Below are 14,813 nucleotides of genomic sequence, written 5' to 3'. Positions count from 1 at the left end.
ACTTATCTGTCTTCCCTATCAGACTAAACTCCTTGAGAGTGCAGAAAGCGGACTGCAACCCCAGACTCAGCACACTGACAGCCACTCAGTGAAGGACTGCTGAATGAATATGTTGTCATCGTCTCTTTAAAAAGTGCCAGAAGCTGATCTAAGCTTTCCTAAGATGATTTCTTCTTAATAACCCCATAAGGTATCCTTATTCTAGGAGGAAGTGAGGGTAGGATGTTAAGGATCTTGCTAGAAATTATACTAAGCTGCAGGCTTGCAAGAGGAACCAAATCTGACTACAGAGCATTCACTGTTAACCACCTTTGTGTCCTTCTCTGGCCCAGTGACATGTAGCTATTTTTTGAACAAGTTAATAATTATCAGGCAATGGGAAGACACTTAAAAGTCTTTTTATTTCTTACTGGAATCTGGACAACTTGCTTTGTTCACAGTCTGCAGCTTTCTGCTTAAAGGCACATAGTGAAACAAGGGGTGAGCAAGAGGGATGAAATATGAAAACAGCAGAGCTATGCAGGATTTTTTATCGTTATTTATTCATATGGAATGGGTTAATGTTTCAGCACATCAAATTCTTTCCTTCATCAAACATCTGAGTGCATACATGTGTCAACCATTCTACAAACAAAGAAAGATAGTCTCTCGACAATAGCGAAAAATCAAGGACCCCACATTATTACCTGACTTTTGAAAAGCATTATGAACAGTCATGTGGGCATTCCTCTCTAAACCAGACCCAGACCCAACCCCTGTCCTGCTGGAAAGGAAACCTCCTTTTAGTTTAATGCCTAGTTTAATGTGTTCTCTGATGCTCTGATCTGCAAGTGAATACTTCAAAGATGGCTGCTATTTCCTCAGACATTTTTTTTGATTCTTGTTTCTCTGTCATAGAATGTATGCCATGTTATGATGGATTCGTTTTGATATTATTTAACTTTTAATTCTGAAATAAATTTAGATTTACTGAAGAGTGGCCACAATAAAGTAAGAAGAACTCCCTCTGTCCTTCATGCAACTCCCCCCTCCAGTATTAACATTCCATATAACTATAAATAATCAAAACCAAGGATAACACCGATGCAGCACTGTTAATTAAAACATGGACTTCATTAAGATTTCCCCAGTGTTTTCACTAACGTCCCTTCTCAGTGCAGGATTCCACACTGCACTTAGTTGTCATGACTTCTTCGTTGCTGTTTGGTTGCTAAGTCGTGTCCGACTCTGCCCATGGACTGTAGTCTGCCAGGCTTGGTCTTCTCTAATTTGCAACATCTCCTCAGACTTTCCTTGTCTGTCTTGACTGTGACCAGGGCAGGTCACATATTTTGTAGACTGTCTCTCAGTCTGGGTTTGCCAAGTGTTTTCTCACGATTAGATTAAGATGATTACTTTTGGAGAAGAACATCACAGCTGCTGCTGCTGCTAAGTCACTTCAGTCGTGTCCGACTCTGTGCGACCCCCATAGACGGCAGCCCACCAGGCTTCCCCATCCCTGGGATTCTCCAGGCAAGAACACTGGAGTGGGTTGCCATTTCCTTCTCCAATGAATCAAAGTGAAAAGTGAAAGGGAAGTCGCTCAGCCGTGTCCAACTCTTAGCCACCCCATGGACTGCAGCCTACCAGGCTCCTCCATCCATGGGATTTTCCAGGCAAGAGTACTGGAGTGGGGTGCCATTGCCTTCTCCAAGAACATCACAGAGGTGATGTATTCTCAGGGCTTCATATCAGGGGGAGCAGGTATTATGCCTTAATGACAAGTGGGGTTAATCTTGATCTCTTAAGGTGGTATCTGCTGGGTTACCCCATTATAAAATTATTTTTCTCTTTGAAATTAATAAATATTTAGGAGAAGATACATTGGCACTATATATACCCTTTTCTCCTTAAACGCTCACCTACTAGTTTAGCACTCACTGGCAGGTCTTGACTGTAGCAATGATCACTGTGGTGGTCTAATGGGAAGCTTTTGTTTCCTGTATTCCTTCTACAGTATTAATCACAACTCTTCAAGAGTTGTCCCTTCTTCCCCTCTTATTTATTTATTGGTTAGATCATTTCTTTATTTTTTACAACACTGTCATAATATGTTCATCATAAGTATTTATTTTATTCTTTGGATTATAATTTAATACTGAAAGAAGAAAGCTAAAGTTTAATAGCTCAGTCATGTTCAACTCTTTACAACCTCATGGACTGTAGCCTGCCAGGCTCCTCTGTCCATGAAATTCTCCAGGCAAGAATACTGGAGTGGATTGCCATTCTCTTCTTCAGGGGATCTTCCCAACTCAAGGATCGAACCTGGGTCTCCCGCATTGCAGGCAGATTCCTTACCATCTGAGACACCTTCTGATGCTTAAATAGTTCCAACTTTGGCCACTAGGAGATAATTCAGGTTGGCTCCTGTATCCTTTCAGCACGCCCCCATCTTTTAAAATTTTCTTTTTATTTTAAGTATTTCCTTATCTTTTGGTACCAGAAGATGTTCCAGGCTCATCTTGTACTTTCCTGTCCCATCCCAGGAATCAACCACTTTTCCAAGGAGCCCTGATTTCTTTTACAGAAAAATGGTATTCAAGAACCAAGACTAAGATCTTGATGTACTCACTGCAGCTGGGCTGTCATCAAACAGAAGAAATATATGTATGAATGCTTATTGGTGTACACACACCCACACCCTATATTTATGTTGATTCCTTTCTATATATATATGTATTAAAAAGAAATGTTAACCTTTGAGTTCATATTGATACTTCTTACTCCAATTCAGGGTTCAGATGAGCATTATTTTGATATTATTTTTATCCATACTTGATTGACTAAACAACTCAACAAAATTTTGAAGGTATAAAGTTTTTTTCCTTGAGGTAATTTGTTATTTGTGTGGGAGTAATTGCTTGAACTCTCACTCATAACATACGTTGAATGTTATGAGTGAGATTTTCAACATTTTCAACATTTCCTGAGCATAGCAGGGAAAAGACACACTTTCTCAAAGAACTCTTAGCTTCAAAATTTTAAGATATGAAAGCATGTTCAGGATGGGAAACACAAGTATACCTGTGGTGGATTAATTTCGATATTTGGCAAAACTAATACAATATTGTAAAGTTTAAAAATAAAATTAAATTAAAAAAAAAAAAAGAAAGCATAAGTTTTTGAAGCAAAATGACAACTAGTCTTTCAACATGGCGTATGAGTTATAATCAAATCCAAACATCATTTAAATCTTGCCTACTTTGGACTAAGCATTACACACTTGGTATTTTTCTATATATTATCTCAATCATGAATGTCCTTACCTTACAAAGGGGGAAACTGAAGCTGAAAGTGGTTAATTCAGTTGCCCAAACTATTTACAAGTGGCTTAACCAGTATTCAAATACAAGTCCTTTGAACTCCAAGCCAGGTGGGTTTTTTTGTTTTTTATTTTTAACTGTATCACCATCACTCTTCAAAGAAGTTTAATACAACTTAAAAATGGAGGTAAGGCTATTATAAAACGTGGGGAAAATCCTTTACATTGTATGGAGATGACAGATTTTCTAATTTATCCCTCTGCTAGCAGAACTTGACAAGTGAGGGCTTTCTCATCTCTGCAATATTGATGCTTTGTTAAAAGCATCCTTAACAAGTGAATGGGAATAATTAGGATGTTTACAAGGCAAATCTCAAATATACACCTACATTCATTTTAGAAATCCATATTTATTTTAAGAATGCATGACATGTTAAAATAGACACATCTTGTCCTTTTCATATGAAGATGATTTATGGCATCTTATACTCTGAGGCATATACTCCAAGGTTTTACTGTGACGTTAGCTTTGGGATTTCCTGCTATATCCATATTTTCTCACTTGATTTACATGTCACATAAAATGTCAATAAAGAAAGCATTTGGGGTAGAGTTTCTAACTACAGAGCAGATTAATTACTGTTGACTAGTTCGCTTGGAAATCAACTTGGCTTCACAAGCTGAGTCCTCTATTTATTTATTATCTAACCACTAACAGACCATGGATGTATTTGAAAACAGTATTAGAACTGCTATTATTGTTTTCTGCTTTATATTTTTAAAGTGATTGATTGACCCAAATCTTCCTGATAAGAAAAATCAACTATTATTACTCTTATCACTAAGTTACATAAATTATCAGTGCCCAAACACCATTAGCAAAGGGCTAATGTTTTAGGAATAACAAGGCCTTACAAAGAGTAAGCAACCTGACATCTGGTCCCATCACTTCATGGCAAATAGATGAGGAAACAGTGGAAACACTGACAGACTTTATTTTTTGGGGCTCCAAAATCACTGCAGATGGTGACTGCAGCCATGAAATTTAAAGACGCTTGCTCCTTGGAAGAAAGGTTATGACCAACTTAGGCAGCATATTAAAAAGCAGAGACATTACTTTGCCAACAAAGGTCCGTCTAGTCAAAGCTTTGGTTTTTCCAGTAGTCATGTACAGATGTTAGAGTTGGACTATAAAGAAAGCTGAGCGCGGAAGAATTGATGCTTTTGAACTGTGGTGTTGGAGAAGACTCTTGAGAGTCCCTTGGACTGCAAGGCGATCCAACCAGTCCATCCTAAAGGAAATCAGTCCTGAATATTCATTAGAAAGACTGATGCTGAAGCTGAAACTCCAATACTTTGGCCACCTGATGCGAAGAACTGACTCATTTAAAAAGACCCCAACGCTGGGAATGATTGAAGGTGGGAGGAGAAGGGGATGACAGAGGATGAGACAGTTGGATGGCATCACAGACTCAATGGACATGAATTTGAATAAGCTCTGGGAGCTGGTGATGGACGTGGAAGCCTGGCATGCTACAGTCCATGGGGTCGCAAAGAGTCAGACACGACTAAGTGACTGAACTGAACAAAGAGTAAATAAGCTGATCCTGATGATTACTGTCTGATGGGAACAAAGCACATTAGCGAATACTGTCAGAGTGAAACGGATCAAATATTAGCATGCATACAAATCACCTGGGGAACCGCTGAAATGCGGTTCTGATTCAGTAGGCCTGGGGTAGGGGAGTTCGAGAGTCTGCAGTCCTAACAGGCTCCAAAGTGATGCTCATGCTGGTCCCCTGACCACTCTTCCAGTAGTCAGGACATAAAGAATAAAACAGAGGTCGTGAAAAAGACACAGAAGATGTTGAACAGCTTGTCACTGTTTATTGTTGTGAAATAGAATTACTAAATATTTTCAGGATTTACTATTTACATGACAAAGACTAAATAGAAGTCATTAGGTAAACTATTTCAAGTCATTTTTTTTAAAAAAGAAAAAAGTAACCAAGACATTGAAAACCAGTCTTCAGGCTAAGAAAAAAGTAAATGATTTCCAGGAATCAACACAACCCAGGCAACTTTTAATCTCCAATAGTGTGTTATAATGTCTTATTTATAATTTTAAAAATCCTCCTACAGAGAAGCAGATGGCTTTCGTGTTAAATTTATCCTTGTTTCTAAAATTGCCAGTAGAATTCAGATATCCAGTCTTGCTGAAGAGTTACATGTCTTTTGCAGTTATTATAATAGGAGAGAAGAAGACAATTATGAGGAAATGAAAGCTGACAAATGAAAAGTAGCAGAGTGTGGAGCCAGAGCTGACCCACTGCACAAACTGAATGCCAATCAGCCATCACTGACGTCAATGCGTATTTTGTTGCCCACTGGCAAGAGAAGGCCAGCTGCACAGTTTACTGCCAAACATCAGTCACCTCCTCCCTACCTGACAGGAGGACACAAGAACAATCATCACAGCTGACGTGAAATGTGATCCTGCTGACCAGGGTGAGGCATCTGTTTGTCCAGTGAGAGAGTTTAGTGAGCTGAGAGGTGAATTAAACGCTCTTCCTCAGCCCAAAATGGAGTGACGAGGAGGAAGGAGATGAAGAGGGGAGAAATAAGACAAAAGGAAACAGAAGCCTTTGAGCCACCTTCCATGTTCCAGGCTTAATGCCTGGCCAGGGCTAAGCAGGCTTGAAGGATAAAGACAAGGTCTCACTCTGTTTGCTGATGCAAAGCTCTCTGCACATTTTACATAATACTAGTGGCAGGAGGATAACAAATGGAAGACTTTTAATAAATATTTTACTAACAAAACCTGTTTCAGCCTATCCCACCCTTTTTTGGTTCCAGGGCAGAAAACTAGAATTATATATACAGAAATCTGATCTCCAGTTCTTCCAGTAAGCAGGAAGATTGCTAGAAGCAATCATGAGAGATGATGGGCTACTTATAGATTACAGGTCAGTTCAGAAAGGAAGTATTCCTCTTGGGCTAACGACAAGAGACCTGTGATGCACAGGTTAGACTTATTAGGCTTATTACACACAACTAATTACACGGAAGGTCCCTCTTAGAAAAATATATTAATTTGCATCAAGCAGAAACAATTTAGAATATAAATGATAAACTTTCCTTGTACCTCTGAGATTTGTATTGATAAGACTAAGTCTTGGTAATTAAAAAGACATGGTGAGGGGTTGTATGGCTATCAGTTTTTAAGATTCGTTTTCACATGGAATCAATTATACATTGAATACAAATACCTTTTACTGTTTACATGGTGCCAGGAATTTTAATTAACAATTTATTTAACAAACACTTAACTAGCACTAACTATGTACCAGGCACTGTTCTTAGAAGTGTGCAAACATTAACTAATAACCACTATGAGATATGAACTTCCATCACTCCCTTTTAACTGATAAAGAAACTGAGGACAGAGAGATTAAGGAACATGTCCAAGGTCACGGAGCTAGTAAAGTGCAGAGCCAGGGTTCAAACCCAGGTAGCCTGGCTCCAGAGCCCATAATCTTACCTACGAGCTCCCTGTGTCTAACATTATCACTAATCCTTACAATGTTCCTGACAAACAGATTAATCTCTGTTTAATAGATTTGGAAACCTAGGCTTGGTGAAGTTAAATAATCAGCCCAAGATCACACAGCTACTAAATGGCACAGCTAGAATTTGCACCAGTACCGTCTGATATCAAACTCCACATTCTTTATGTGACGCCTTGTCTGACTTCTGATTATTTTTTGAAAACTTTCTCTGAGTGATTCATACACATTAATGCTTATCTAAGTATTCATTGTAAGCATTTCAGATTAGGAAAGTTGAAAAATAGCATGGAGGAAACAGTACTGCAATTATTAAAACTAATGAAAGCCAAAATTTCTTTGCATTCTGCCTGATTCTGAATGTCTCAACACTCGTATTCTGTGAAGGGTGGAGGTCTCATAATGGAGGTGATGAGCATATACAGGTGTGGGTGAATCCAAGGCTCCCCAGTACCTGAAGTCTTTTACCCATTAGAGGAGGACAAAAGAGAATCTGATTTGAAAGCCAAGATTCTGTATTTATTAAAATAAAGCATGTTTGATACTTCCATTCCATTTTCTGTCTTATAAACAGAGGCAAATATTTTAATTTAAACCTAGTTTTGGTTTACACTTCTCTTTAATTTCACTGTGTGTGTGTGTGTGTGCGTGCGTGCGCGTCTAAGTATGTGCTCAGGCATGCCCAACTCTGTGACCCCACGGACTGTAGCCCCTCAGGTTTCTCTGTCTATAGAATTTTCCAGGCAAGAATACTGGAGTGGGTTGCCATTTCCCACACCAGGGGATCTTTCCAACCCAGGGATCAAACCCACACCTCCTGTGTCTCCTGCATCGACAAGCAGGTTCTTTACCACTAGCGCCACCTGGGAGGTCCAAGTTCAACATAGAGGATGGCTGCTGCTGCTGCTGCTGCTGAGTCACTTCAGTTGTGTCCGACTCTGCGTGACCCCATAGACGTCAGCCCACCAGGCTCTCCTGCCCCTGGGATTCTCCAGGCAAAAAAACTGGAGTGGGTTGCCATTTTCTTCTCCAATGCATGAAAGTGAAAAAGTGAAAGTGAAGTCGCTCAGTTGTGTCCAACTCTTAGCGACCCCATGGACTGCAGCCCACCAGGCTCCTCCATCCATGGGATTTTCCAAGCAAGAGTACTGGAGTGGGGTGCCATTGCCTTCTCCATAGATGATGGCTAAAACAGTTCATTTATTCAGCCCATTTAGTAAGAGATGTTTAGAAGCAGAATAAACACAATGTATAATTTGAGGGAATAATTTTTTTGTACTTTATTCTGAGGTTCTGTAATTTTTCCATGGAGCCCCATCTTTCCTACATGTGTTAAATTTATTTAAAATTCAAGAAGAATCCTCAGAGACCAGAAGATGATGTTTTTAAAGGGAAGCAGGGCAATAAAAAAGTTAGATAAAAAGCAATGGATAAAAATAAGTACCCTGCAGAAATTCTCTAACAGCACTGGAACACACCTACACTTCTGAGGGTGTGTGGAATCCTTCATGATCCTGCACGGCTACCTGTCCAGGCTCTTTCCCTATCACTCCTCACTGACAGTTCCTCTCCACTAGCTCTGGTCTGCAGTTTCCCTACACACCGAGTTCTCTGGCCTACCTGCCTCTGCCTGAAGCTGCCATCCCTACCTCACCTCCTCAGCTCTCTTCCTTTCCTCTCCCTAATCCCACCACAAACGCCTCCCTCCTTAATAAAGTCTTACTAATGACTTTCCTCATTCTTCCAGGCACAGTCTTCTTCTAGCCTCATGGCTTGTATGACAATTATCTTTTTGTGCTGTATTCATTTAAAGGTCTGGTTCTGAACAGATTAACTCCTTGAGGTAAGAGCAGAGTTGAGCTTTTTTGCACTGCTGTTGTTCTTACCTCGAAACACCTGAATTTCTAGGACTTAGCTGAGGAGCATAGTAGATGCTTAATAAACATTTGCTGAAATTTGGGGTCAATGGTGGTGAGGGTGACAAGAGAAAAAAATGTGGGCAGGAAGGAAATCTGAATGCTTAGCTAAACTGCATGTACATGTTTGTGTGTGTATCCACTTGTGAGACACAGAATCAAGGACACCAAATGTATAAATATGCAATGATAGAATCCAAAATTCAGTCGGTGAGTACTCCCTCAGGAGTAACTGACAAACCAAGCTGGTGAGCTGCAAGAAGCACAGATACTGTGGTCACAGAGACCAGGCTTGAACTCCAGGTCTGCTGCTTATTATCTGAGGCATCTTGGCAAGTGACTTAATCTCTCTTGTGTTTCAGCTTTTCGTCTAAAAACCGGCAATAGGTACGCGGCTCCTAGGGTTGCCGTGAAGGTTAATGGCACAAGTGCACAGCAGAGCGCCCGAGGACAGCGAAGGCTCCGTAAACGTGAGCGGTTACACGAGCCTCACCAGAGGGAACAACTGTAGGTTCCTGACATTTTACCTGTCTTCCAGATGAAAATGAGAGGATTTTGAAGTTCAAGTATTCAAAAATAAAAACAGCAAAAACAAACAAATAACCAGATTTCACATAATGACAGAAATACTAAGTTTATCTACTTACAGGTCAGAATTACAGAAGACATTATTATAGCCAGGCAAAACTTGGTTATAACCTTAATGGAATATTCTGCATATTCTGGTTGCAAGTTTCTTTGGTGCTCTATTTTGACATATTTGTGACAGAGCACTTTGTAATTCCTATAATATATGACTCCCACCTCTAACATTTCTTTCTCTGCCTGAAATGACTCCCAGAACTCCTTTAATAAAGGTATGGTTTTTTACAGAGTAAAGAACTCCCCCCACCCCCCAAAAAAGAAAAAAAAAACCAAGAGCCTTCTCTGACAAGGACAACTTTGGGGCAGCTGATGCTTTCAAAGAGAAGTAAACAAAAAATTCCAGTGGTCTGCACTACAGAAGGTTTGCAAAAAGAAGTGAAATGAATGGGACCAAAGGAAGGGCCAAAAGAAAAAAGGAAAAGTGGGAGAAATGAATGTACATTATAAATTACAAAACCACTAATACTGCATTTAAATTACATAAACACTAATACTACATTTTTTTTTAATACTACATTTTTAAAACAAAAAGACAAATCAATACAAATCTTTATATATATATATAATGGGAATGTAGCAAATTAACGTAAAAACGCTGTCTTATTTAGGCAATTCTATTAGAGGAAAAAAATCGAAGACTACAGAATGAAAAATCCATTACTCCCTGAAAGATACGTAACAGTGGCATTTAATATTAGCTATTAAAATTAAAGTAAAATAAGTAAAAAAAGTAAGTAAAATTAATTTGTTTGCCTTCCCTAAATGCCCAAGACAAAAACTGATGATAAATGGCATAGAAATAGGCCAGCTAAATGCATGAATCAGAGGCTTCTCACTTCTATTTTATACCACGATGCAGCAAATTAAGGCATTTGCTTTCTCCCTAAACTTAGTCCAGTGGGTACCCACCCAAGTTAGTCATCCACTTCTTGCTCAGCTTCTCTCGTGTGGATGTCTGTCCCTTTTTAATGAACCTAGGACAAATCGCCACCTCTTGCAACTTTGCTAAACTTTTGCTTTGTGCCCTTGATGCTCTTCCAAACTCTAACCGAAACAAACCTCTCTCCTTCCCACACCTGCAGACTCTACTGCTGCTACTCTGGTGCATACCCACATTTTCTTAACTGGACAAATGCATCAGATTCCTGATTAGTCTCCTGCCCAGCCTCACCCACATCTGCCACCTGTCTGCACTCTGTGGCCAGAGTGAGACATCCTTCTAACACGCAAATCTGATCGTCTTATCCAGTCCCGCTCCATCCCCACACCACACGAAAAGCTCCAACAGGCTATGCTCCCTATAACCTGCAGAATAAACTCTACCGTCTTTTTCATGGTCTTCAACCCTTTTTTCATATTCTGACCCTTGCCTGTCTGCTCTTCCTGTATCAACCCCCCATGCCTACAGATTTTTTATTTACCCAATAGTGAGCAATCATTCCCCATTTCAATCTCAATCCCTTTCTCTCTCTTTTACCTGTGACATTTACACAGTTGGCCTGCCTGTCTGTAATATCTTACTTCTGTTTATCTCCCTGGCAAGCTTCTGACTCATCTCTCAAGCTTGAATTCAAGTAGTTCCTTCTCTGTGCAGCTTCTTGATTTCTTAGGTAGACTGATGTTCTGACACCTATACTTCTACTGCAGTCTGTACATACAGTTTTGGGCACTTATCATGTTGCATTTTCATTATTCTTACTTCTCCACTAGGCTTTTAAGATCACAAGAAATGACTTTTTGATTTGTATCCTCAGTACCTAGCACAGCACAGTACCTGACACATAAATACTTACTGACTGAATGAGAGTTTTGACCATGTGAATAAGTAAACTTGGAATATAAACTATAAAAGTCTTTGTTAATTGTGAAAAGGGTAGGAGGAAAACTAGCAAAAATAATCTTATTCTTCATGTTGTAAATCAAAACTCCACTGTATCAGAAGAAGGCAAGGTGCTTCTGTGTCCCCAGCACTCTCATTCGCCTACGGTCACCTCCTTTGTCTTATTTCTGTCTGCGACCTCTCTCCAGCCACCAGTCATACTGAAGAGAGCAGGGCAGAGCGCCAGCAACCTTCGCTGCTCCTCCAGCCCCCTCGGCCCCTCCAAACACTCACACTCTCAGCGGAGCACCACAGAGGGGCCTGAGCACAAACCAGACTGAGGATGCAAATCAGACCCCAGTCGGAGTCCTGCCATGCTGTGTGTTCAACTTATTTCCCTTACTTTTCTTTTTCTCTCTTTTTCCCCTTACTTTTCATTACACATAGGACTAAGGAACAGATTAAATACACTCTGAGAGGGTGTGACGTCCCAGGTAGGAGGGCTCCTGAACCTCTGCCTGCAGGTCTGTTTGCACACCCTGAGTGCTGTGGCTCACGTCTGACCACGTCAGAGCCAGCAGCGTCCCAGTTACCTGCTATCTTGATATTCATGTTGTTATCCAGCAGGAGATTTTCAGCCTTGAGGTCACGGTGCACAATCTGCCGACCATGACAGTAATCAACAGCAGACAGGATTTGCCAGAATTTGCGCCTGGCCTCAGACTCATTTAACCGGCCATGGTTAGCAAGGTAGTCTGTAAAAGGAGAAAGAATTTAGAATTACTCATACATACCAAAAAAAAGAAAACAACCCACTGTTAGTATCAGGATTTTTTTTCCCCTCAAAAACTTCTTTTAATAATGAGAGTTAGGGTTGAAGTAAAATAGTTTCCAAGTTCCTTGTCCTGAGAAAAATAATTCCAAACATATTTCACTGGAGTCTGGATAAGTGGACAGAGCCCAAGACCAGACAACAGCAATTGGCATAATACAGCATAATTCAAAAAGCTTTTTTAGGTTAAGAGGTACAAACTAATATGTACAAAATTAATAAGCAACAAGGACATATTTACTGTACAGCACAGGAAAATACAGCCAATATTTTATAATAATTTTAAATGGGGTATAATCTGTAAAAATATAGAATCAATATGTTGTACACCTGAAACTAACAATATTGCAAATCAACTAGACTTTAGTAACACAACACCGTAAATCAACTATACCCCAATAAAAATTAAAAATAAAAAAACTGTACTTCAATTTTTTTAAAATGCATTTTAAAGCCTCAACATTCTCTTTGCTCTTTGTAATAAATTTTTGAATACTTTTCCTAACCATCTTTTAAAAATAAAATTTATTTAAAACAAAGAACATAAATAAATTCTCGAACCTCTCATCAGACAAGGGATATCCTTCCTTTAAACAACCATTTGTGAAGTTATTGGACAAACCATCTGTAATAGAAGATATAACAGTCCCTGGAAGTAGCTTAAATAATTCACACCTTGTTATCTTGTTCAGGGGAGCAATGCTGATCTACCCTAAAACATGCAGACTTGTTCTCAAAACCATGTCCTCTAAACAAGTATACTTTGCAAGATACATTAGCTCTTTCTATGCAATATTATAATATCTATTAAAGTATTTTATTTGAAAATTAATTCTATATGAATTCAATAAAACTAAACATTACAACTTATTCAAGTTTAACCTGAAGATCTGAAAGGCCTCTGACATGATCTTTTCAGGAAAATGGGGTCAACATAAAACCTGAAAGGCTTTTCAGTTTAAGATTTTTTCTGAAGTTAGGAACTGTATGAGTGCATTAATATTCACAGTCATCGTCACGTATTTTCTGCTCTAGGCTTTGTGGTTTTACTGGTTTTCTAATTCCATCTTTTTGGCTAATGCCATCCTCAATATTTACTATAAAGTTTACTAACATTTGTATAGCACTTTACAGTTTATCAAGCATGTTCATATCACAGTATTTCGCTTAATCTTCCTAAAAGTCCTCTATGATAACTATTACTCTAATTCCCATTTTGTAGATGAGGAAACTCAAGGCACCAAGTAATCTGGCTGAATTCAGACAATTGGTAAATGCGTGGTTGCTCTGGTACTAGAACCTTTGAAAAACATTTTTGAAAAACTGTATCAAACTTCTTTATTAGCCTCCTGCTAAAGTCCTAACTATCCTTTCAAAACCCTGCTCAAACGCCACCTTGCCCTGAAAGAGCCCCTCATCTCTCAGGTGAAGGAGTGAAGCGAAGTCGCTCAGTCGTGTGTGACTCTTTGTGACCCCATGGACTGTAGCCTACCTACCAGGCTCCATCCATGAGATTTTCCAGGCAAGAATACTGGAGTGAGTTGTCATTTCCTTCGCCAGAGGATCTTCCCAACCCAGGGATGGAACCCGGGTCTCCTGCATTGCGGGCAGATGCTTTACCGTCTGAGCCATCTCTCAGGTGGTATTTAATAATCACTCTCCTCTGGACTCCTTCTCACTTATAACGCACTGTCTTGTACTTTCATTATCTGTATGTATAGCATAAACATCTAACGTGCAGACACATGCAGCCCTTATTCTAACACTCTGTGCGTTAGAAAATAAAAGATCCCTTCATTTAGGCTTCTTGAAGATAGACCCATATCATTCTCTTCTGTACTCCCCACATTGTTTATGGCACTACGCACAAACTAGCAGAGGTAAAATACTGAGTACACAGCTGACTAAGGTCTTAATACAGATGGTATCATGAAACGTTCCAAAAACAATATGATGAAAGTATGGAGCAGGAGTGCTCTACTCTACATGCTACAGGCTTTAAATGTGAGTGAACTTTTATATATTTTTATATATGTACTGTTAACAGACTGAGATGAGTTTGTCACAACTCCCCTTTGCCTTTATAGAGCACAAAGTAGCCATTCATTCTTGTAAGAGGGGAAAAAGGATCACTTAAGAACAAATCTGTAGACTTTTGAGCCAAACTGTCCAAACTATCATCAGAGTGACTCTAAATACATTGGCAAGTGAACAATGTGCTTTCTTTTCATAATAGTAAACTGGAGCCTCATTTCTCTGGATGAGCAGGGACATGGGTTAATTAAGGGCAAATGCAAATTCCCAAGGGGAATGCAGTATGCTTTATGTAGGGATTATCTTTTGACAAGTTAGTTATAACCTTCCTAAGAGTCTAGATAAATGCGACTTAAACTGTATCACTAAATGAGACAATCTTTCCACAGACAAATGACTGACTTTTCCAAATAGACAGAATTTCTTCCTGTTGAAAATTCTGAGTCAATGTGGATCAATGGAAAAAACTTTTTTGGGATTTTTGACAACAGAGAGAAACTTAACAGATGCAATATGAATAAGTACATGTAAATATATGTAGAAAAATAACCCAAACTATTGCCTACAAAATGAGTCCTGGGATGCACAATAGAATCTACAGTAACTGATGGTTTTTTGAAGTGATCAGTCCAAACTGGAACTACTATAGCCAAGGGGGTTAAAAGGCTTTGTAGCTTGGCAGGAAGGGACTGTCTGTAAA

General features: G+C 39.3%; 1 protein-coding gene across 4 annotated transcripts in view; it reads right to left on the bottom strand.

Annotated features, from left to right (window-relative positions):
- Positions 1-14,813, bottom strand: part of SIK2 (salt inducible kinase 2) — a 129,987-nt gene that overhangs the window by 32,038 nt on the left and 83,136 nt on the right. For all 4 annotated transcript variants that reach the window (XR_011570818.1, XM_019974770.2, XM_070803392.1 and 1 more), the window contains exon 4: positions 11,841-12,002. Coding sequence is in view for 3 of the 4 variants with exons in the window: in XM_019974770.2 (XP_019830329.2) it covers positions 11,841-12,002 (162 nt within the window). In the remaining variant the exon portion in view is untranslated. The remainder of the gene's footprint in view (positions 1-11,840; positions 12,003-14,813) is intronic.

The sequence above is a fragment of the Bos indicus genome, chromosome 15 (assembly GCF_029378745.1).
Source record: "Bos indicus isolate NIAB-ARS_2022 breed Sahiwal x Tharparkar chromosome 15, NIAB-ARS_B.indTharparkar_mat_pri_1.0, whole genome shotgun sequence".
Taxonomy (NCBI): domain Eukaryota; kingdom Metazoa; phylum Chordata; class Mammalia; order Artiodactyla; family Bovidae; genus Bos; species Bos indicus.
The sequence above is the reverse complement of the archived record's forward strand: the minus strand, read 5'-3'. Positions and strand labels throughout refer to the sequence as shown.